A 25,034-nucleotide genomic window follows, 5' to 3' on the forward strand; every position below is an offset into this window, starting at 1 on the left:
CTCGACTTAGGTGACACCGCTAACTAGGACTCTCTCCTTGCTCTTCCAGATTTTACCGGAAGACCAAACTGGTTGGTTTTCAAGACATGGAGTGTGTGCCCTGCGGAGACCCACCTCCTCCCTACGAACCACACTGTGAGTGATGGGCCGAGTGGCAGCAGAATGTTTAAAAAAAAAACAAAAACCCCTGTGTCTAGAAAGCCCTTTATCGTGTGCCTCGGTCCACAGCGACCTTTGATTTGCTTGCCCAAGGGAAACAGGCATTGCATTCCTGAGTCCTGTTCATTCCCACCCTTCATCTTAGATGCTCAGTGCAGGAGACCAGGGTTCACTGGGCTGTCCGGGGGCTAATGCACACACACACACACACACACACGCACGCACGCTGGGATCCCCTTTCTCAGTCCTTGGTAGGATCACACAGGGGCAGACACTTTCTGAAGTTCGTCCCAGGACTCCCTCCTCCTCCTTAGCTTATCTCTTGGACTCCCCGCTCACTAACTCTTTTGTTCCTCTCACCTGTCAAATCATCCAGTAGAGAAGCCTCTTTGCACTCACAGGGGCTGGGGGCAGCAGCACAGGACACACTGGAGTCTCTGTGTTAATATTAGTCTTTGGACCATTATTTTTTCTCCCTTGGAAACAAGGGCCTTTATTGTGCTCTCGGCCTGCGTCGTGGCTGCTCACTGTCTTAATGCTAAGAAAAGCTGGCCCGACAACCACCCAGGCCAGGGATGGGGTCAGTGAGCGAAGGGTGAGGCAGGCTCTGCTGTCCCAGCAGGGCTTGCAGGACAGACTTTCTGCATGGTATCGACCCTCTTGCTTCTTTCTGAAACAAACAAGCAAACAAACAAAGCTGCAGTTTATTCTGGTGGCTTTTCTTAGTTGGTTCATTGTTTAACAACGCTCCACAAATCTCCCATGTAGGAGATACTCATGGGTCTTCTTGATGCGTTTACTCCTGAAATATCCCCCTGCCAACTAAAACTCAACGGCCCGGTCCTGCTTGTCTTTCATCTTTAGGAGGCAAATGACTATTAAATGGCTTCAGTACAGAGCAGGTTAGAGCTGGAAAGTACTAGGCCACCCCACCCCGCCCCCACTTGATGTGCCGGGTTTGATTTAATACAATCAAAAGTCTGAGATTCTGGAATGTGTTGCCTTTAGGGTTCTTGCTAGCTAAGCTTGGATAGCATGAAAAGGGCCTTTGAACATGGGACTCACAGACAGCTCTCATGTCTTATGACGCCTTTGGTCATACAACTTGGAAAAGACAATCAGTTTAACAGACAGAATTACACATTCCTCCCTGTGTCAGACTTTCTAGAAAGTAAAGAAAGATAGTTGTGAGGTCGGAGGCGCAGGGGCCAGCCGAGGGCTCTCCTGTCACAGATGGAGAGTCTGTTGTCTTGGTGAGCTTCATCTAGCTCTAAGGTTTGCTGTCTTTGGCACCTTCCTCAGGAAGCTCGAGTTTAACTAATCCCCTCACAGGAGAAAGTGATTCTGGCGCCTCCTGTTTGTGCTTCTCCTCAGGGCTTTTCAGTTTATCCACAAAGAGCTTCTTCTACAGGCCCCTTGGGGGGTTCCTGTGCCCTTGAGCCTCCCAGGCTCCTTCTGGCTGCCGCAAGCAGCAGGGTTTGTCTCACGGTGCAAGAGGGAGCAGGCTCAGCTCGGAGAATGAGCTGTGGTCCCGGGACCTGGGTACTAGATTGGAGGAGGGTCCCAGAGACACCCTTTTCTCCTCTTCTTCAAAACAAAACAAAATGTGGACGCACACTGGTATTCCATTTTCAAAGACGGACATCTCATTTGCTTTTAAATTTGTTTTTGTTTTCTTTAAAAGAATATTTCCCAAGCACGGAGACTATCAGATTGCTAAGCACAGTGTGTAGAGAGATGAAAAGTCTTAGTATTGACTCAGGCATGGTCACTCAGCCATAGTCTCAGCACTCAGGAGGCAGAGGCCGGAGGATGGCCTTGAGTTTGAGGCCAACCTGGGGAATAGAGTAATGCCTTGTCTAAAAACAACAACAACAACAACAACAACAACAACAAAGTAAGTTCTAGTATCTTTGGCCACACACAGGCACGAAGGAGGGTATGGTGTGTGAATCTCTCCATGGTGGCAAAGCTTCTGGCTCTCCTGGGCAGGGCAACAGCAACATGGCAGTTGGCAGAGACTCTCAGTCCAAGCGCTTCTGTGACACGCTGTTCAGCAAAGCTTGTGACTAGTATGTAGGAAAAGCTATACGTGAACTGGGGGAGGGGACGGGTGGTGTGCACAGATCAACTGCCTACCCTATCGGGAGCCCTTACATCTCTCTTTTGAAAACGCATATAGATGGCAAATCAACTAGGAGGAACTTGGAAACGCTGTGCTTCTCTAGATGAGTTTCATAAAGCCCTGAAAGGTCTCCTTCGGGGGACCGCTGGTGTTTCTCTAGATTTCCCCCCTTAAGCAAACGTAAATGCGCAGTAAGTTCAAATGTCCTTTTAAAGTTCATTTTGAAATGACTTTAATTCCTGACGTAAGAAGGCCTTTTAAGTTCTTCCAAGTGATTAGAAAATAATCACTGTTTAACAACGTGGCTCGTTACGCATCAGTATGAGGATCTGGGATCTACTTTCTAAGCGCCGAGCCGCGCGAAAGTGCCAGCGCTGCAGGTCAGCGCACCTCCTGCTCTCCTTTCTCCCACACGCAGAGAGTTATCTCATGGGTATGACTTCAGAGTCACGTGGCCTGTTGTACAGAGCCCTCGAGAACAAAGCAAACATCTAGGTTAAACACACTTTAAACACAGTCATACTCTGCTGAAAGCCACTTTGAATCACTTCTAAACCACTTACTCCAGCCACAGCAGCGTTCCAAATCGAATAAACAGTACTCCAGAAAATCCCACAGATTCTGCAGTCTTCATCAGACCCAAGGCAGGGTTGAGCTCTAAAACGTCTCGGGTGTTTTCCCCTCTCTCCTTACCGTCCCAAGTGGGCACACATATGATACAGTCAGAACAACGCCTGCAGTTGGGAATTTTACATGAAGTGCCTTTTGTCCACAATGCACCGTCAGCCCCAGTGTTCTAAGATCAGCCAATCACTACCACCGAGTAATGCTATTGGGGACTTGGCAGAGGGTCTGTGGGTGGATAGAAGCCTCACTTTCACAAACCACATTGTTATGGGGGTTCTCAGCATGCGACTGGTGGGGGTGGGGGATGGGTAAAGGCAAAAGACTAGCTGATTTGAGGGCTCCTCAAATCAAAGAGCACATCAGTGAGTAGACTGCCCCTTTGCACTGTCCTTTGCTGGGTACGGGCGTCAGAGACAGGTATATGCAGGCACTGTCCCTGGAGGAGCCAACTTCTGAGCTACCATATCCCTAAGTGCATGGTCAGGGCATGAGAGCTAACGGACAGAAGGCAGGTGAAGTTATAACCTGAGTAAGGCAGACCAGCACGGAGGTGGGGGTCCTGAGTTAGATCGGGGGCTTGTGGCAACATACTGGACACTCGTTCACTTAGTTATATCCCAGCCCTACTACCTGGGTATTATGTTATCCCTGTTGTCCAGGGAATAAAACTGAGTCAAAGAGAAGAGTGATTGCTCAGGTCATAGGTCAGTTCTAGGCGGAGCCACAGCTGAAGGTCAAAACTCTGTCAGAAAGGTCACACTTAGGACCTCCTCTGTCCTCTCAATCACAACACAGCGTTCAAACTTCTTATGGCTTACAGGAAAAAAAAAAAAGGAATTATGTCAGTGTTTTATATTTAGGAATCCCCCATCATAATTTATTTTCATTGCTACTTAATAACTAATTTTGCTACGGAGCCGTGTCTCAGTTCTTAAGACCACTGGGAATATGTGTTTCCCGATGGTGGCAGCCCGCAGGTTGGGAACTGCTGTTCTCGGCACACTTGTGAGGGATCGTTTGCGTTAGGTTAGACTCTGGACGGGCCTGTGAGGGATGTTCTTGATGTGGTTAGCTGAGGTGGGAATTCAGAGCCAGGCACCATCGCTCACCTGCCCATGTGCCTAGCTCAACCTGCTACCTCAAGGCCCTCGGGTTTGCCGCCATCGTGGGCGGTACTCTCAAACTGTGGATGAAATAGACCCTTCTTTAAAATGCCTTTATCATAGCAGCAGAAGAGTAACTATGGCAACCGGGGACGGGCGCTTCTTTCTTGTGTTTAAATCACTTTGCAGCGGCAGGGCCACAGGCTCACCCAGTAGAGAAGTGTCTCTTTAGACAATGTGTATTTATGAACGTACGTCGCGGTGCTGGCTCCAAGCCTCGTGATGCTAGGCAGCGCCCTGCCACCAAGCTGCACTTTCAGGCTCCCTTTTATTTTGGCTGCGGCCTCACTGTGATGCCCAAGCTGGTCTTGAACCCATCTCAAGTGATTCTGTGTCTCAGCCTGCCGAGTAGCCGGGCACAGGCTACAGAGCTCCATTCAGACTTCCTTCGCCGCACAAATAAGCAGCGGAGAGATTTGTTCTCCGCTGCCCCAGGTCTCCCCTATCTCCCATCAGGCATTTCCTCGTGCACAGAGCTGTTCACCGGCCACACTGGTTCACAAGTGTTCTTGGAGCCCCTGCCCGCACTGACCGCACTCCGCTTGGATCGTCCCTGCTTCCCTATCAGGCAGCAGCTCTCTAAAGCGCTCGGAAAGGGAGCTGGGGTGGCTCAGCCCCTAAAGCACTGGCCGTGCAAACATGAGGAGCTGAGTTCAGATCCACAGGACCTATGTAAGCTCTGCGCACGGTCACCGAAGTGTAGCCACAGCACCGGAGGCTGCGTGGGGGCGGGGTTTGGGGCGCATGCCATCAGTCTAGCAATCGATGGGCTCCAACTCCAATTTCATGAGAAACCTTGTCTCTCTCTTTTTTTTTCTTTAAATAATTTTCTTTTATGTATATGAGTAGTACACTGTCACTGTCTTCACACACCAGAAGAGGGCATCCCATTACAGATGGTTGTGAGCCACCATGTGGTTGCTGGGAATTGAACTCAGGACCTCTGGAAGAGCAGTCAGTGCTCTTAACCACTGAGCTGTCTCTCCAGCCTGAGAAACCTTGTCTCAAAAAATAAGATGGAAAATGACCGAGGGAGGTACAGAACATTGACCTCTGACCTTCAGCACACACAGATGTGTGCACGTGTGACTGAGCATATACCTATCCAATGAAAAAAAAAAAAGGCACAGTGCAGACACAGAAGAGGCACACCACACTGTACAGCAGTGTGTGCAGATGCCCATCAAGGTCCTCCACACTTGCTGTGTGTACCTAGCACATGTATGGGGCTTTTGTTGTTGACTCTCGAGTAGTCTTTTTGGTGTCACAGGCCAGATTTTCCAGGACACTTACCGGAACCCCTGCATTATGGTCCACGAAGCCAGTTACGCACTAATGAAGGGCTCAGCTTACTGGGAGTTCTGAAGTTGTCTCTGGTCCCCAGACCAAGACTCGCTGGTGTCTAGCCAGGTCACTGCTGGAAAGGAGGCTGCTCACGAGCCTCGCTGCGGGTGTCGGTGTCCTGTGGAGGACAGCGGGGTGTGGCTGGGTGCTCCAACAAATACCTTCGGCATCCCACAGCGGAAGCTGCTCACAGAGGTGCCTGATGTTAGCTGTCTCCTGCTAAACAGATCCTGCTAGATAGGGAAGATAGGAGGGAAGATCAAAGGAACACAGCAGAGGCCGGCAGCCCTGGTGTGGGGGAGGCAGCCCTGGAGAGTCAGCCTCGGGCCTTGATCTAAGCAGGCTCCCCACTTCTCCCTCTTGACTGGGCAGTAGGTGCCACAGTCTGTAAGCTTTTTGCCCCGTTCTTCCTGTCGTTGTTATGTGATTCCGTTATTTCACTGAAAAATAAGTCAAAGTAGTCCTCATCTCAAAGGCTGCTTATCAAACAAACAAACACCGTCCCCACTAGTGGAACCTTTCTGCAGAGGACACTTTTCAAAGGTTTCCCCTGAAATCTGCTTCTCTTTTCCACGTTAGGGATTGCCCCCAGGGCCTTGCCCCTGGCAGACGTGAGCCATGTTCCCAAGTCTTAGTTCTTTGGGACGTGGTCTCCCAATATAGACCAAACTGGCCTTGAACTTGGCATCCTGCTGCTTAGGCCTCTATACCACTGAGATTCCAGCCCCACGGCTCTCACTTCTGGCTGCAAACTTATCTCTTGCTGTATGAATCGTCAAACAGTGAGACAGCTCCGGAGGCAAGAGAACTAGAGAACTGGATGCAACTGGAAGGCAGGGGCAGACCAACGTGAGCTTGATGATCTTGACCCCAGAGCGGCCACAGGGACCCAAAGCTCAGTCTCACTGGGTGACCTTTAGTGCAAGGCAAACACTGACTGACCCCCACCCCCCAGGAGGTTTTTGTCTAATGTCACTGAGTATGGTAATTAGAGTTCTTGTTTTTCCGGAAGCTTCAAAGGGCGGGCAGGTGATCAAGTAACATCTAAGGGAGTCTTTTTCTTCCTCCTGTTTTATTTTGTTGTTGTTTGAGAGAATCTCACTCTGGCCTAGACCATCCTGGATGGCGTGCCAGTCCTTCGTCAGTCTCCCCAGGGCTGGGGCCACGGAGGTCAGCCATTATGCCTTCTCCTTTGTCTGCTGCTTCTTTAGTCTTGGTCATACTTGGGGTCCTTAGGTAATCGACACCCCTCACAATACAGCATTTCCAGGGAAGGCAGGGACTGTTGCAACTCAGTCCACATACCCTGGCCTCTCTAGAGAATTCCAGGCCATTGGTTCTGTATGCTTGTCCAGTTGTCTCAGACTCTTGGCCCTAAACGGTTCTTTGGCTGTGGTTTCATCAGCCGTAGGAGTCAGAAATTCTTCTGAGGGTATTCTAAACTCACATGTCCTGTAGCCATTCTTTTTTCCCAATAGAAATTTCTCAATACAAGCCGTCCATTTCTCTGTGGAAGGAAGAGCAGAAATTTAGATGTTTTGACTAGATCACACCATCCCCTAGGCCTGGAGCTGCTCTTGTGGGTCTTTGTCTGCGTCTGGAGAGAAGGACGATCCTTCTGAGAAACAAGGAACCAGTTCTTACCGATCCCCAACACAACTTCCTTATCAGATTTATTCCCCAGACTCTTCTAGACCGCTAAACCTATGGGCTGGTTTAAATATTTGTTCATGGGAAAATAATCTGTATCTGATTAAAGGATATCACTACACTGAATGAATTTTAGATTAAGTCCAGCTTATTTTAAAAATAATAAATGAGACCTGTCAGGCTGGATCGACGAGCTGCAGAGTTTTTTACAGGTGGATCTGTGATCTGTGAGTGCCCAGGAAGCACTGGAAAGAAATGAGCGGGAGGGGATGGAGGGGAGAAGCGCAGCTGGAGAATTCAGTGCAGTCACAGATTCAGGGAACCGTAGAGTTGGAACTTAAGAGTCAACCTTTCATCCAGAGAGTGTTGGTTCTCAGGATGTGGTTGGTAAGTGCTGGGGACTGTTCACATCCTAGCTGGGACCAGGTTGGGTAGCCTTTAAACTTGGTGTCCAGCTCCTTCCTAGTCGGCTCCCTGAGGAGGGGCCTTAACCTAAGAAATTTTACTTTCATTATTGAATGAAGAAAGTACCAGAACAGTGCAACATAGCAAGTCCCTCTCCAGTTCAAGAAGGTTCTAGAATCCTTCCTGGCATTTCTCAGCCTGCTCTGCTGGCCGGCTCTTACTTCTGTGGAAGAAGAAAGGGGTTTCAGCGGGGTCTGCCTGACAACAGAACTGCCAGGCTCCAAGCTATTTCATAAGTGAACTCCCAGTTGCCAAGATTAAGAAATTATAAACCACAGTGTGACTGGGAATGTGCTTTAGCGGTGCAGTGCTGGCCTAGCACGAACGAGGACCAAATTCTATTCCCAACACTGTAAAAAAATGCATGGTCACGTCTTGGTGTCTCCTGGGGATTGATTCTAGGGTGGGACTCCCAGTCTTAGAGGCCAGTGACCTTGGATGCTCCAGGCTCTTGTATCAAACCGGTTCGGCATTCATATAAGACATCTTCCGCGTAATTTAATTCAACTGTAGATTTGAATCGACCTGCATGGCTGTTCTGTGCTATTTTGGGAATAATGACAAGGGAAGAGGCCTGTACATGCTCAGCACAGATGCAGGAGCCTTTCAGATTCTGTAATTAACGCAGCCAGAGAACAGTCAACAGTGTAATTGAGTCACTGCCGAAAAATAGTCGGCCAAAATACCCCACAGGGCCAAAAAGGGGTATTGAAGTGCTAGAGCTGTCCCAGGCTTGGCATCTGCCTCGAGTGCCGCACTCAGGAGACCCTAACACAGGCCCAGCCCCTCCCCTTCAAATAGAAACCTGAAGCTGAATTTCAAGTAGAAATTAATTCAGCTTAAGAGAGTCTCCCGCTGAGTCTTTAAAAGAACGCTGTCCCAACTGCTCTGTTTACCTTGATCATCTCAGAGAAAGTATCTTAGGAACTCCCAAGACAGCCTTTAACCATATGTGATTCACCTAGCCACTCTCTTAAATATTCAAAAATCATCTCTCCTTGATACTCAATTATAATTTTAAAAGGAGGTAACCGTTAGCCATAGGTTTTCAATTTTATTGAAGCATAATTTCTTGTGAGAGGGTTGCCTATTGAAGTATGCCACTCAGTGGCTTCGACAGCTATGCACACAGCGACAGCCACCTCCCGAGCCAGGTAGCTACAGAGCCTTTCTGCCACCTCTATCCCAAAGGGGACTGAGCCTGCAGAGCCCACAGCCCCCAGCTCTCTCGCTTTCTTTGTTTGCTGTTTAAGTTTGCACATGCAAATATCCCAGTGAGGGCTCAGTTTCATCCAGGTGCCTAAAAGGTGTTGGCATAAACTTTTATTCAGACGGTTGTCCACAAAGTCTACAGTGCTGAAAAAACAAATTAAAATCTGCTTAAAAAGAGTAACTCCTGAGGTAGAAAAATAGCTCAGTTGATAAGGCAAACTGGAGGGTCTAATTTCCACCCAGAACCTGCATGTAAATGGCCCAGTATGGCCGAGTGTTCTTGTAATCCTGGTGTTGGGGCGGAAACAAAATAAACAAATAAACAAAAAAGGTGGGCAGCGTCTGAGGAATGCCAGGTATCTTTAAACACCCACACAGGCACGGGACACAAAATGAGAAGCCCACGAATGACAGGTGACAGAACTCTGCCTCTCTTTCAGGCCAACTGCTCTTTAAATGGCAGGGGCTGCTGCTTAGCCCAGGCTGCACATTAAGGAATGGCCCCCAGAATGCCGGGATGAAGTGGTTTATAAGGGCAGTAAAGTGTGGAGAAAGGCCCAAATAAGGAGACCCAAGGACCCAAGGACAGAGACCCAGCTGCGACATGCGACATGCGGAACCCACGCAGCAGAGGCTGGATCTCAGTGCGAGTGGTGGATGGAGGGGCGTGTAGATTAGGAGCTCGGTAAGAAGGTGAGAAGACTCCTGTGACAGACAGTGTTAGCTACAGCAATGGCAGCTGTTGAGAATAGACTTGGGAGACAAGGGAGGAAGCAGGGACCTAGTAGACTAATTAAACAGAAAATGCCCAGCTGGTACAGTAAATGCATTTGAGGAACAGGTTTTCTGCTCATTTCTCAAGAACTGATGATTAATTTAATTAATGCAATTTAATTAATTCAACTTGAATAAGCACCGTTTGGCTGATTTAATTACCGGTTTTACCCTAAGAACATAATAATTCTAGTTATAGAGACAGCCCTCTTTATCTGTGGATTTCATTTGCAGATTCAACCCATCAGGGCGTCAAGAACATCATGAAGCTGCGTTTCTGTACAGACATTTTCTTCTGCTCATAGCACTGTAGAGCTACCCACCAGTCTTCATGCCGTATCGGGTATTACAAGTCAAGTGGAGGATGCTTTAGGTTCCAGAAGGGTGTGGGTGGTTCTATGGAGTGTTACCTGTTTTATTAGAAGAGACTTGAACAGCATGGATTTTGGAATTCAGAAGGCAATATTTGTCCTGAAGCAGGTTCCCCAGGATACTAAGGGATAACTGCCTCCCCAGACCCCCAGAACCCCTCAACACACACACACACACACACATATACAGAGACACACAGAGACACACACACATACATAGACACACATACACACACACAGACACACACACACAGACATACAGACACACACTCATATATACACACACACTCACACAGACATAGACATACACACGCACAGACACAGACACAGACACAGAGACACACACAGACACACACATATACATACACACAGAGACACACACAGACACACACGCACACACAGACACACACACAGACACACACACACACACACACAGACACACAGACACACACACTCACACAGACACAGACATACACATGCACAGACACAGACACAGAGACACACACACAGACATACACACACACACACACACACACACACACACACACACACACACACCAATGGAAATGACAAAAAACAACCTTTGATTGAATACTTCTTTTCTAAATTAGGTGCCCGTTTCCTATGTGTGGTGGCTTGAATAAGAAATATCCCCCTGGTCTCAGGCATTTCAGCACTTGGTTTCCGGTTGATGGCGCTGTTTGGGGAGCTTTAGGTCTTAGGATCTTACCAGAAGCAGTATGTCACTGGGGGCAGACTTGGAGAGTAAAAAGCCTCAGCTACTCCCAGTTTGCCCTCTGCCTCAGCTTGTGGGTGAGATATGAGGTCTTGGCTTCCGGATCCGACAGTTTCCTCACCACAGTGGACCTGTCTCTGCCACTGTAAGCCGTAATACACTCTTCCCTGAGCTGCCTTGGCCATAGGGTTTTTATCACAGCCGAAGAATAACGGCTAGTGCACCGTAGCTGAAGTAAAACCCTCGGCTACAGCAAGGGAGGAAAGATTTATTTGGCTCACAGTTCCGGGGTTCAGTCCATCGTTCTTGGGAAGTCACGGTGACAGGTCATTGAAACAGTGGCGTTACCTCCATAGTCAAGCGCAGAACGCAGTGGGCACATGCCCGCCTAAGCTCAGCACACCATCTCTGCTTCCACCCAGGAACCATAATGCAGCGCACATTCAGGCCGAGTCTTCCCATCTCTATTAACCCAACTAAGAAAAACGCTCACAAGATGGCCAGAGGCCAGCCTAACCCAGTTCTCATTCCGACTCCCTTCCCAGGTGACTCTGGACTTTGTCAGGTTGACAATTAAAGCTGACGTCACACTCAGGAGAGACCACAGGCTGGAAAGAGGCTAAGAGAGTTTTACATCATCCCGTGTGATTTTACGTCATCAATGACGTTTCCTGTGGTTTAGACGCTAGGGATACAGGTATCGGATGCCTCTGTCATCTCTCCTGCAGCCTGACGTTTTTCATCATTTGTTCGTTCTAAGACTGATGCAGAACAGTCCCTGTTCCATGTCTTTCTCCGATGGCCACATTCCATGCTCATTGTGAGGAAGTCTTAGTTTTGGGTCCTGGCCATAACACCTGACAGTCCGTTTATTTTTTGTTTCCCTGCTTTTTCATGTACCAGATGGAGATGCTAGAAACCGCAAGAGATAACCTAACATGGCTTGAATCTTTAAATTCATTTCATGTCCTAAGACTCAAGAGGAATGCACTTTACAACTTAATGCAAACCCTCTGCTCTTTCACCTGTCCTGGTGGTTTAAAAGGTAGATGAGTTAGGCACAGGAGTGGCTCTGCTGGGATGGGGGGCAGCGGGGGACACTGTCTGTGTGAGCCTGGGTTTTTCTTTTCCTTTAGACCCAGTCAGGAGTTTTAAACTATGTACAAACACTTATTCTTGGGGTAGAAATAAATAACTTAAATGTCATCAAATGTGGACAGCCCCACCCCTTACTTCTTTCTTACTGCCCACCTCATTAATTTGGGAGCCCAGGAAGATTGCCAGATGCCATTATCTGTTTCCATACTGACTTTTCTCTAGCAGGGCCCTGCTTTCAAAGGCTCTGGTGGGATGTGGCACTCGAGGGGTTAAGAGCGTGCACACTTAGAGTTGGGAGGGCAGGGCCCCATTTCCCTTGTTTCAGTTCCCAGATGGCAGTCCAGCTTCTGTCCCTTTGAGGTCCTGTTTGAGCTTCCTGTCCCTGGACACAGATGTTCAAAGCCATCGTAATGTGTTTCTCTTTTATGGTGTCTTTTCTGTTTCTTGGTGCAGAGTTTAAAGACCTCATTGTTTCTCCAGGCAAATAAACACTGAGAGACTTTTAGGTGGGTGGGGCAATAAAAAGAACAAAACATCCTTGAAAGCAGGAAAAATTCTTTTAACTTTATTGTGTTTGCAAAGAAATGCTGCAGTCGATCAGCGGCTGTTTGGTACCTTATGATTTTTCGGTGTTAATTATAGTATTTATGCTAATTAAAGTGCCAAGTGACATCTAGCAAGTGCTAAAGAACTTAAAAGAAAGAGCTATCCTTAGGAACAGCTTTCCTCTGAAGGAACTGGACAGTCTCCTCAGACCTCCTCAGTGGATGTAGTCATCCCTTGGAGCCTGAAACCCTGCCCTGCCAGCTTCGCTCCTGTAGTAGTTAGCTCTTCCGGACCGCCTTTCATTCTTTCCTTTCTCCTCAAAGACATGGATGATAATATTTGATCTGTCTTATCCTGGTGGGAAATATATTCCTTAGGCCAAGTGATCTACAAGCAAATAGAATTGAGGAGAGTAAGTCTAGTCTGTAGTTTCCCAAGCTTCAGTCTTCCGGAAGTACCACCCTTGCCTGAGTCTCTCCTGTGGTTCTGCGTCTTCGCCTCCTGCTTACGCTTCAGGCTCTCATCTCCCTCTCTCAGGACCTGCCAAGCCTTCTGGACACTGCCAGCTGAATACATTTCCTATCACCTCAGCCCCTGTCAATCACGCTGACCTCTGGCCATCATTGCCTGCCCTGCCCTGCCCTGGTTCTTGCTTTCTCTCATGAGCATCTCTACACGTGGACCTTACGATGCACACATGCGGAAGAGTGGAGAACGTGGTTCTATCTTGGCTGTCTATAACTTTCTTTTGTTCACTTGAGGAGAAGCAAGAACCCTAAGTCCAGCCCCTAGCGTCTGTCCCCTAGGTAGAAACTGTCAACATTTTATGCTAATAAATGCAAAGTCGGGTTTGAAGGAAATTTGGAACTCTTTACTTCTAACCTCTGACGGTAGAGCCAGTGGTGATTTGTAACTTGATAGCCCGGACAGATGCTTTCGAGTGACGACCACAGTTCTCATGAGGAAAGACACTCATGTCACAGTTCCTTTTCCTGCCCTCTTCTGAAGAGCTACCTGGCCACCTTTGTGAGGAGCAGTCCATTAAAGACCATGGGCCCCAGAGGGGATACTTTCTATTTCCCAGGTGACTTCTGAGCCAGTAAAGGTCAGTATGAACCAAACACGTTCCCGTGGCTGCCTTATCTGAGGAAGCAGTGGCCTGTACACGCTGGGTCAGGTCACTCAGGAGTTTGCCACCATGCACTTGAGAGAGGAGAGGGTAAAGCTGGAACCAAGGCCTGGGCAGGAGAGAATGAAAGAGACTCGCTCGAGGTTTAGTAATTTGATTTAAGGGGTATGCTTTCAAAAAAATCTTTTTCCCCTAGCAATTGAAATGTAAATTACTATTGCAGTCATCGTAAGCAATAGGCCTGTCTTAATTTTCTTCTATTTTTGGCTTAGTAAAAAGAATAAAGTTGCACTGGCCTGTCAGCTGACTTTATGGTGTAGATGGTGTCTACACTGGGGAATCCACTTCTGCGCTAGTGAGGAGCTGTCAGGGTGCCCCGTCTCAGAAAGGAGTCTGGCTGCCCAGAGACAGTTAAAGCCTGCCCTGAGGGGCCAGCTATGTAGCTGGAGGGGCTTTGCATGGTAAACAGTGGTCTTGATTGGATGGAGAACCACACCCATGTCTACACTCACCAAGTACAGACTGATCTTTGGAAATCGGTTTTAATAGCCCAAAAGATTAATAATACCCGTCAGAAAACACAGCTAGCTGCGCCGAGGCTAACTGGAAACATCTGCATTTCTACTTGACCACACTCCTAGGTTTCTGACGAATACATTGCTGCACACAGTTGGCTGTGGGCCAGTTTGCCCTATTCAGGTGGGAGCTGTTAGCATTCTAAGCTCCACCCCACAGTTACCTGGCAACAGCCAGGTGTGCTATGCCGGACACTAATAAAAGGGGCTGCTTGCCTGCTCCTCACTCTCTGTTCCTCTTGCTCTTCCCCTCTTCCCCCTTTCCCCTCTTCCTCTTTTGTCCCTTCTCTCCCCATTCCCTTCCCCCCTCTCTGTCATGGCATGCTCATGGCTGACCTCTCCTCTCCTCTCCCCCCTCCCCTTCCCTCCTCCTCCTCCTCCTCCTCCTCCTCTTCCTCCTCCTCCTCCTTCTTCTCCTCCTCCTCCTCCTCTCCTCCTCCTTCCTCCTCCTCCTTCTCCTCCTTCTCCTCCTCCTCCTCCTCCTCCTCTTCTCCTCCTCCTCCTCCTCCTCGTCCTCCTCCTGCTCCTCCTCCTCCTCCTCCTTCTTCTTCTTCTTCTTCTTCTTCTCCCGCCCCCCTCTCTCTCTGCCTTTCTCTGCCCCTACTACCCTCTTAACTCCCCTCCCTATGCCCTGAATAAACTATTCTATATTATATCATCCATCAATCCGTCATGTGGCTGACCCCTCTGGGGGAAGGGATGCCTCAACATGAGCCTGCTGAGGCACCCCTTTCCCCCACACCTCCATAGGCCATACCCCCCCCTTTATCTTTTTCTAAACACATCAGAAAGAGTGAGCCGTGATCAGTCCCTCAGTGTTGGCAGTCGGGAGCACATCAGTGCCAGCAGCTCATGGGCTGGCCTTGCAGACCCATGACCTACAGCACGAGGCCCTGGGAACCTTATAGGCCCCAGCTTTAAGAGCTTAGATAACTTAAATTCTAACCACAAGTTTACTGTTCCAAGCTTTCAAAACCAGGTCAGAGGCTTATTGCTCTGGGCTTTGAGTTTCGGTGTGTAGCACCAAGTTAATGTTATAGGCTCCCAAGTTTCAGGTGTCAGGACCCCAGAGTGTTTAGCCTTGGCGGCTGTCTCCAACTCTTCCGATGATTTAAGCCCGAGGTTCTCAGTATCTGGACTTCACAGTCTGTTGTTGTCTCCCATGGCCTCAGCTCTCCAGTTTTCTTCAGACTTTTGTCTCTGGAACGCTTCAGTTTCGGAGGAACTCTTAGCACACACTGCTGCCTTTGCTAGGACTGAATCAGTTTGTCTGCTCTCTGTGAAATTAGGTCTTTCACTCCACCAGCGATAAACAAATGTAAGCCAGTGAAAGACAACACTCCAGATAGAACTATACTGAGGCCTCTGTCACAACTGGAGGTGTGGTGGTTTGCATCAGAATGCCACCCCCATGGGCTCATGTATTTGAATGATTAGTCACCAGGGAGTAGAACTGTTTGATGGTGTTAGAAGGGTTAGGAGGTGTGGCGTGTTAGAGTAGGTGTGACATTGTTGGAAGGTGTATTATCACTAGGGGTGGGCTTTGAGCTTTCCCCAGCCCCATCTGTTTCCATCTGTCTCCCTCCCTGCTGCCTGCGAATCAGGAGGTAAAGTTCTCAGCTACTTCTCCACCACCAGGATGATCAAGGACTAAGCTCTGAATCCATAAGCAAAGTCCCCAAATGAAACACTTCCTTTTGTAAGAATTGCCTTGGTCTTGGTGTCTCTTCACAGCACCACAACAACAACAGCAGGGTATAGTCATTCACAGAAGAGAAGCTTCCAGACTGAGAATCCACACACAGACCAAAGAAGGCACAACGTACTGGTGCATACCTTTCTAATTCTACCAATCTTGAGCCTCGGATGTACTTCAAGTAAACTTTTTTGCTGAGCCATTAGGAACGTTCTCTGTCCTGGACCTAAGATTAGCTAAAAGATGAATGGGGTCATTGAGTCTTTCTGGAGCTCTCTGGGGCGGGCGTGGCCTCCTGAGCAGGACATGGCTTCTGCACCAAGCACAGCTGCAAGGGTTTCTGCAGCTAGCATGGTTTCCTCAAAACATCCAGGAAGTGTTCAAGCCATTGTCCCATCACCAAGGGTCGAAAGAGTGGCTGCATGATTGACAACTCCCTAGTCAAGGCCTCTGGGCACAAGAGAAGGGTCAGCTGTCTGTCAAATGACTGGGTGATTTGGCCACAAAAGCTTTGGTCATCTGAAAGGAGATGCATCAAAGGGTGCTTCGATAAAGACCATGTGGTGAGCCCTCTCAGCCGGACCTCACAGCGCCTAAGCCCTTGCCTAATGCCCTCAGGGAGACTTGAGCCTCTCTGATCTTATTCTCAGCAACTTTTTTGATTACCAAAATGTACCTAGCCTTGATTGACAGCTTGATTCTCTCTAGCTAAAATTGAAAGGTCAAGCCGAGGAGGAAGGGAAGGGGTGGGTAAGCCATCCTCGCTGCTGGATGTGATCTCGTACGTTAGCTCTCTTTGCAGTTACACATGCTTCTGTGGGCTGGGGAATCGAAGATCTTTCCTTCCTCTGTGTGGTTTCCCCCCTCCCTCCCAAGTACAAGAGTTTCTCTCCATCACTAAGCCAGCAGCTCAGAGCTTCTTGGATAACTGTCAGCAGTCCCCACCAGGAGAATTACCATACACTCCATTTTACTGCCTCATCTTTGCACACTGGAACACTGAAGCAGACCTGGACAGGCACTTGGTTATGGGATACAGATTTCTCCATTCGATGCCTTCTTCCAGGCTCATGCCCATCAACCCTGACCCCTTTTCCTTTCATCCCATTCTGCGTGGGATTTAAAGACTGTTGTCTCTGCTTGATGCGCATTTTTCTACTTATTTATGGTTAACCAATCTGCACCATTAAAAGACAAACCTCTGACAAATCTATATAAAGACAGCCCATATCTGAGCACTGGTTGACTTGTTCTCTGTTGTGATTGGCTGAGACTCAGCACTTGACACAAAAGTAGGTTGCAATCTTTCTACACATGAGGTTAGGCTGTAGTTCACTATAATGGAGTCAACATTAGGCTAAACTGTAGGAGTCATGGCATCAGTGAAACTAGGGGAAGAACATCTCTTCTAGTTTCTTCCGTTTATTAAGGGCATCTCTACAGTTTGGGGAAGAGTCGGGAATCTCATACAGAAACTGTACCCAAGTGTAGTGCTATCATTTACACTGAATTCTCTGAAGATACACAGGAAAAGGAAGTGCATCGGTCACTTTCTTGTTGCTACAGCAAAATACCTGGCAGAAGTAACCCAAAGGAGAAAAGGCCACATCCACCAAAGTAGGAAGGCAGGGAGACAGGAAGCCCGTGTCCATAAGTGTGGGGAAGGCATGGCGACCGATGCATAAGATACTGGTTAACTGTGTCTGCTGCCGGGAAACAGACAGATGGATTCTACTTCTCATCCTCCTTCCTCTTCTTGTTAAGTCTAAGACCTCATGGGGAATGCCAGGGCCACATTCAGGGTGGGTTTTTCACCTCAGTTTAACCTCTCTGGAGGCATCCTCCTACACATGCCAGGAAAGAACGTGTCCCAGGTGGCTCTCCATCCTGTCAAGCTGAGAGTGACAATCAGCCTTCGTAGCAGAGTCTAGCTTGCCTTCCTTGAATGAAAATGTTCACCATCAGGGTTCCCTTAAAGATTTGGCAGGTGGCCCTCACTGAGCTTGTCTGAACTAGCTCTGTAACTGACAGATGAGCTCAAATGCTCTTGTTTGCCTGTCAAAGAACTTTCTCTGGAAGCACTTTATTAGTCATGGCTTTATCATTCCCATTCAAATAATTCTTAAAGATTGATTATTATACTAATTGTTCTAGAGGATTGCTTAACGTTTTTGGTAAAGTTCTCTGTGTCCTTTATAGAAAGGGAGATTCACCCTTCAGAGCTAATGTTCTTATTTCATTTCTATCATTAGTTTTGCCTCTTAAATTCCGAAGGCCTTGGGGATGTGAGAACCCAAGAGCAAACAATTCTCTGTAGCCCATTCCATCAGCTCCAGGATGTAGTAGGTGTTTCTACTTAATCATCTCATTCTCTGTGTTCCCTATGGAGGTTTCAGTTGAGTTCAATGGGACTCCAGACCCCCAACGAAATAGTTCTTAATGATGTCAATTCCAAATGCTGAGGAGAACATGTGGTGGACTTAAGGAGCTATGTCATGTGTCAGGAAACACGCTGATCCTTCAAGAGCAGCGTTCTTCAGAACCTAGAGTCTAGGTGCTCACATCCACCCTACTAACCATTGACACCTCTTGATTTCATTGATAAAGACACCGAGGCACAAGGTTATCATTTGCTGGTGTTGACACTGGTTGAAAATGGCGGTTGAAAATGGTGAACACAGACTTGGCCACAAAGCCCTCTACCATTAAAGTGTACAGGAAAGTTTAAAGGCAGAGAATGTGGGAAAGCTAAGGGAGTAAATCAAGGTCAGCTGATGTCACATCTGGACCAGTGGGGGGAGGCGTCCAGATAAAGCTCTTTAGTCTTTGTCCAATTCATAATCACCATACGTGTGTGTGAGGGGCCATGAGATGCTTTGGCTTGGGTCAGTTGGAGCTGTCTAAATCAGACGGAAAATTCTCTCCCTTTTTCTCAGGAGCAAACACTCAGCTTGATTAACTAGTAGTACTTTGCATTTTCACAAAATCTGGCCCCACCCCAGAGCCCTGCAGACAGCTTTCGGGGTTTACCCATTTGCTAGTTGTCCTCTTCCTTCATTAGGAAAAGCAGATGCTGGGAGCACGACGCTAAGATGTGTTCGTAGAAGTATTTGCTCCATCCAACCTGCTCGTTCGTTTGGTGTTTCTATACTAATTTATCTCAAAAGTGATTGGTGGTACCTTGTGGTACATTAGTTCTAATTAAAACAACTATTTTTTATAATTAAAACACTGACATCCTTTTTATTCTTATATTGATTGGTCCACTGAATAATTTATTAATTAGTTGACTAATTGATGTCTGAACCTAACCTTTGCCTTGATGGAACAAATTCTTCTCAGTTGTCTAGTCTGCGGATATGTTTTTCACAGTGTTCTTGTAAAAACTTTGTGTTTCATTTGCTGAGCTTAATAGTTTTAGCCCATTCTCTTTTTTTCTCAGCCAATCTAAAGTTTGCTGATTTTTTTTAAAGATATTTTTAAAGATCCACTGTTTTTATGGTGCTGTTATTGATAATAATGATTTTTTTTCTTACTTTATTTCCTTGCTCTCAGTTCTAATTCATACTTTATTTCTATAGTTTTAGAATGGAAGATTAGGTTATGAATTTTAGGTCGTTCTTATGTTTTAAATGTTGTCATTTATTGGTATGAATAGTACAGCTATTGCCACAGCCTATAAATTTCACTACATTGTATTTTCAGTTGTCTCAAACTATTTTCTAATTTCCTTGCCATTTCTTCTATGACTCGATGTTAATTTAGAAATATAATGTTAACATACCCAATATTTGTGAATGTTTCCAACTCCTTTCTTCTGTGATCTCTAATTTTATTCTTCACTGTGTTTTGAAGATATCGCGCATGGTTTCAGGCATTATGATTTGTTGACACCTCCTTTGTGACTATCCCCTGCGTACTTGAGACTGTTGATTCCAGTATCGTAAAGTCCTTCCCTTCTCCTTAGGGTAGAATCCAAAATTACATCATAAATTTACCACATGTAGTAGTAAACTCCTACATGAGCTAACTCTACCCAGCAGCTTTGACAACCTTTACTCTCATTCTTGTTCAGGAAATATTTTTGACTGATGTATTTATTTAAGCTTAACTATTATAATTTCAGTAATGAATGTTTTCGAGAGTATGTGGAACAACTACAATGTATGTTTATGGAAAGTTTTTAAATATATTGGAAAAGCTTGTATACATAAGTGCTCAAAGCAGCCTTACTCTAAATAACCCTACCCGGGTTAAAAACAAAGATCATCAGATGCATGGATAAACAAATATGGTGTATCCGTTCAGTGAAATATTATTCAACCATTAAAAGAAGTGAACTCTGATGCATCTACACTGTAGCTGAGCTTTGAAAATATTGTTAGTAACAGAAGCCAGTTGTGGGGACCATGTAATATTGCGCAAGTCCATCTATGCAGAAACACATGGTGTAGTCAATGTCGTAACATCAGAAAGCAGCCCAATGCTTGTCAAGGTCTGGATTAGAATGCTTGCCCAGGGGTTGGGTTCAGGGGCTATGTTGGTAACGAATGTGGTCTGGAATTAGGCACGATCACCAGGTATCATAATGAATCTACCCGGTGTCTCTACTGTAGAACTTTGTGCGTGTGTTATTACAATGAGAAAACCTGGGCAAATGAGATGGCTCAGTGAGAAAAGGTCTTTGCCGCCGAGCCTGGAGAGCAGAGTTCTGAGTTTCCTCCCTAGGACTCATCCAGTAGGAAAGAACTGACCAATAAGTTGTCCTATGATCTCTGCGTGCATACCATAACACGCATGCTCAGACTCATACGCACAAGAGACAATAAGGTGAAAATTTAAATAAAAGAAAATACATTTTTACACTGCTTTAACTAAAATAAAATCGTATCACTTTCCCTTCTTCCCTTTCCTCCTGTCAGGAAAATCAATTTCTAAAATATAGACAGGGCTGTAGACAGGGAAAAAAATAGAAAATCTTATGTTGAAATAATATTTCTATCATTTATTAAAACATAAAGATCAAAGTCTAGAATGAAGAAAGTGTGAATGACTAAGGCGTGTGTTCATCCGTCGTCGGAATGCTTGGTATGAAGTGGATGAAAAACCAGCTCTTTTGCTCATTGGCAAATCAGGGCACATCTGGATTTCATATTCCTGAAGGTTATCGTGGATTTTTTTTTAACCAGTTTAGATGAACAAGATAAAGCCTTTCCTCTGGGGCTGTGCTCTTGCCTCACTGAAACTGCAAGGACTCGTTGCTAGTGGCTTTTATTGTTACTAAAGAGCATGGCTAGAAGCAGTTCATCAGTAATTGTGCTAAATCTTCAATCGATTTGGATTTTGATTGTTGGTGACAGTGGAAAGTCACAAAAAGCAAAGGGATAAATTGTAGCTTACCCGAAATGAACCTAAAAGTAAAAGAGATAAAATACTCCATTGAGAAATATTGTAAGATATCTGAATTGCAGTTACATTCCAGAACTATGAAATGAGTTGCCTATGCCCAAACAACACGGCCATCAGCCAGGGTGTTCAGATTCCAGAGGGAGAGTCTACAGTGCAAACCCAGATTAGTACCTTCATATCCCAATGCCCTGGAGAACATACAAGGCGTTGGTGAGATCCTCAAAATGAGAGCCCAGACCCAAAGCATCATTAGTTTATTCCTCACTTGTTCTTCCCCACTGCAGTAGCAACAGTAATCTAATTATACAGTGTGTGCTTTAAAAGGAGTGTTTTAGGGCCAGTACTAGGAGCTCTGGGTTGTCTTTCACTGTGGTAAAATTCAGTTGCCTCTTTGTTCATAGGGATAAATCAAGTTGAACTTGAGAAGGCTGTGTGTGTGTTTGATGTTAGGTCAAACCATAATGTATGTTAGCTGATTAACTAGGATTTATCTGCCTGTACAGAACTCGAGTCAATAGTTCCTTACACTACAGCTTACATACATGCTTTATTCTAAAGGGTTGCAAAGAATTTAAAGTAATGTCACAGAACCCATTAGCATGAGTTGGCCCTGGGGAGATGGATCAGCAGTTAAAATGCTGGCTACAAAAGCAGTGAGCTTGAGGCTTAGAGTTCAGATCCCCAAAACCACGTAAACACTGGGTGTCCATGGCAGCCCTCCTGTAGTCCTGTACTGGAAAGAGTGAGACAGAATCCCTAGAACAAGCTTGCTAGATACACTAGCTGTGTGGATGAACTCTGGGTTCAGCTGAAAGACTTTGCTTCAATGAACAAGGTGGAGATCAATCCAGAGAGACTCCCTCAAACACACACACACACACACACACACACACACACAGAGAGAGAGAGAGAGAGAGAGAGAGAGAGAGGTGTTCCCACATATCTATGAACATATATACACAGACGCACAAAACACATGCATGTACATCACACGCACATGAAAAAGGAAGACTAAAGCTTAAACTTCAGAATCTGGCAAACCTAGAATTAAATGCCTATAGATTCCATAACTATAAAACCCTTACTCGGAAGCGTTATGATAACACTTAGAAATTGAGAGATTGGGTGAAGTCCCCAGAGTGTTGAAGAGATGCTGCTAGCTGTAATGGTCTCGATGATACCTTGGGTAATGCTTGCAGAAGATGAATGTGGGTTCTTACTAGCAGCTCTCTAGCTGACGTAGTGTAGTAGGGTTTGGTTGGACAGAAGGCATGACCTCCGGGCATTTATTGTATGTTAGCTGTCATTTTCTGTGTATTATTAGTTAGGATCAAACTCCACATTCCCCTGGGATGGCTTCATGAGTTGTCCTTGCAAGGGAAGGTTGATCTATTGTTGGGTGTTCATTCTGAGGATGAGGTCATGATCTTCAGGGTTTGCATACTGATCAAGCCGAGCAGACCTTTGCTCCTGTTCTCTCCTTAGTCACAGCAAGACTGCACACAGCAATGGCTGTAAGCAAAGCTGCTCTTTGCTCAAGCTGTTTCCATGCCATCAGCCATGTAGGCAAGAGCAGGACAGGAGGTACTCAGCAAACACTCTCACTGACTGGCAAGACCTTATAGACTCAACACTCTGGGGTATTTAGGGGCTGAGATTTTTTTCTACAGATACTCCTTTACTCCACCCTCCATCAAGAAGCAATTATGTACCAGAACTCTCTTAGGCATTACAAATAAAGACTAAACAAGCTTAACAAGGGCCATTGCCCTGTGTAAGGGATAGAGCTAGCTGGGGGTAAGGCCAACCTGCTGTAATGAAAAAGATTCAAAACTATGTCTGCCAAAGTAAAACAGAAGTTTTGTGACAGCCCAGTCTCGGTGAGTTCAAAGGACAGCTTCCCACCCTGATGCTGGACCAGCCTTGCTGATACACCTAACCTGTTGGGTCTCTTGCTTTCCATATTTCCAGCTCATAGGTCACAGTGGGGGTGAAGTCTGGAGAAAGTAATTTGTCCATGAATTAAGATGATCCACACATCGTTACCCATCCACATCCCCAGTATCCTGTACACATTGCCATGCCTAGCTGCAAAGGAGGCTATCCTGTATATGTTTCCATGCCTCGCTGCAAAGGAGGCGGGAAGCATAGCCTCTTGTCAAGCCAGCCTAACTGCAGTCAGGAGAATAACAATGATTCAGAATGGAGTTTATAAAATGTTGGGTGATAGTAGCATCATGGAGGAAAAGAAAGCAGGGGGCGGGGAGTGTGAAACCCTGGGGGTTGCTATTGCAACTTTTGTTTGGTGAACAGCATCACCCAGCAAGTGACAGCTGAGAGAGAGAGAGGTCTACATGGTAGCATGGGAAGCGCAGACAGACATAGCAACAGGTGGGAAAACTTGGGAAATAACGTAGTCACTTTGCCCGTTGCTGTGACCGTAATCACTATGCCCACCGCTGTGACCCAGTGACTGGTGAAATGCAGCTCAAGGGAGGAAGTGCTTGTTTGGGTTTATGGCAGGGATACAGTCCACCAAGGTGCAGAAGGCCTGGCAGTGGGAACAGCTCCCCACAACATGAGGCTACTTATTCACATATCAGCGAGCTGGGAAGAGAAAGGAATGCTGCTGCTTAACCTGATATCTCCTTTTCTTTTTTTTTTTTTTTTCTTTTATTTTTTTTGGAGCTGGGGACCGAACCCAGGGCCTTTCGCCTCCTAGGCAAGCGCTCTACCACTGAGCCAAATCCCCAACCCCGATATCTCCTTTTCTTAAGGCCCAGAACATGGGATGGTATTGCCCACAATCAGGATGGATTTTCTTCAGTCCTTTTGGCAAACACTCTCCCAGGCAAACCCACAATTGCACCTCATTCATGTCCTAGGCATTTTTTAATCCAGCCAAGTTGACAGTCCAGATTAGCCATTGGATGAGAGAAATGGACTTTCTTTTAGGAGTGGTGGGCATGATTCCAATGGAGCTCATCGACTCTGTTGAGCTCCAATGCACCTCATACCCATGGAGACAGCTAGGGACCATGGGCCATATGAACCTGGTATGTCCAGATTGCAACCCACGGGTGGGCACAGCCAAGATTAGCTATGAATGTGGTCCAACAACAACAACAAATCGTAAACTTGCTTAGTAACTGGATTACATGGTTGGGGGATGTGACCGTGAGGGTCACGATGAGGTATCACAATGAGACGAGGGTTGGACAAGCCTGGAAGCATTTCGAGTCCAGGCTTGCAGAGGGAGTACTGACCTGTTACTGTCACTCTCAGGTACCAGCAAGGTGAACCTTGTGAAGATCTCATCCACAGTCTCCAGCCCTCGGGACACAGCCCTGGCTGCCGTCATCTGCAGTGCTCTGGCCACGGTGCTGCTGGCCCTGCTCATCCTGTGTGTCATCTACTGCAAGAGGCAGTTCATGGAGAAGAAACCGAGCTGTAAGCCTCCCGTCCTCCTGTCTTACTGTGAAGTGAGCTTGTTAGCGTTGTCACACAAGAGTTCACAGGGACCTGGTTAAAACCTAAGATCTAAATAGCATCACCCGCTATTTAGAATATAAGATGCAGGAAAACAAGCCTCTTTAGGAACGTCAGGGCCTCAAAGGGATGCTGGCAAGGCTGTGATGTCCCAAGGCTACAAGGCAAAAGTAAGAATTGTCTATACCCTACATTCTTAACAAATGATTTTGAATGGTGTGTGCTTCAGCATAAGAAGAAATAGGCAGTCCTCAGCTTGCTAGCATTAGTCTCGGCTTTTCGATATCACGATGTTCTGAAATTGTATCTCTTAAGCCACTCTGCTTCCGCCCATAGGCAGGAAATTACGTAGACCCTGGTATGAAACTAGCTGGGCTGTAGCTAAGTGGTAGAGCACTTGTTTATCATGTGCAAGGCCCTGGGGTTCAATTCCCAGCACACACAAAAATGTGGGGGTTTGGAAACT

General features: G+C 46.7%; 1 protein-coding gene across 1 annotated transcript in view; it reads left to right on the forward strand.

Annotated features, from left to right (window-relative positions):
• The window catches only part of Tnfrsf19 (TNF receptor superfamily member 19), a 90,410-nt gene that overhangs the window by 55,834 nt on the left and 9,542 nt on the right, over positions 1-25,034 (forward strand). The window contains exons 5-6 of the mRNA XM_032917956.1: positions 50-135; positions 24,365-24,529. Of these exons, the coding sequence (XP_032773847.1) occupies positions 50-135; positions 24,365-24,529 (251 nt within the window). The remainder of the gene's footprint in view (positions 1-49; positions 136-24,364; positions 24,530-25,034) is intronic.

Source organism: Rattus rattus, chromosome 12 (assembly GCF_011064425.1).
Source record: "Rattus rattus isolate New Zealand chromosome 12, Rrattus_CSIRO_v1, whole genome shotgun sequence".
In the NCBI taxonomy this organism is placed as follows: domain Eukaryota; kingdom Metazoa; phylum Chordata; class Mammalia; order Rodentia; family Muridae; genus Rattus; species Rattus rattus.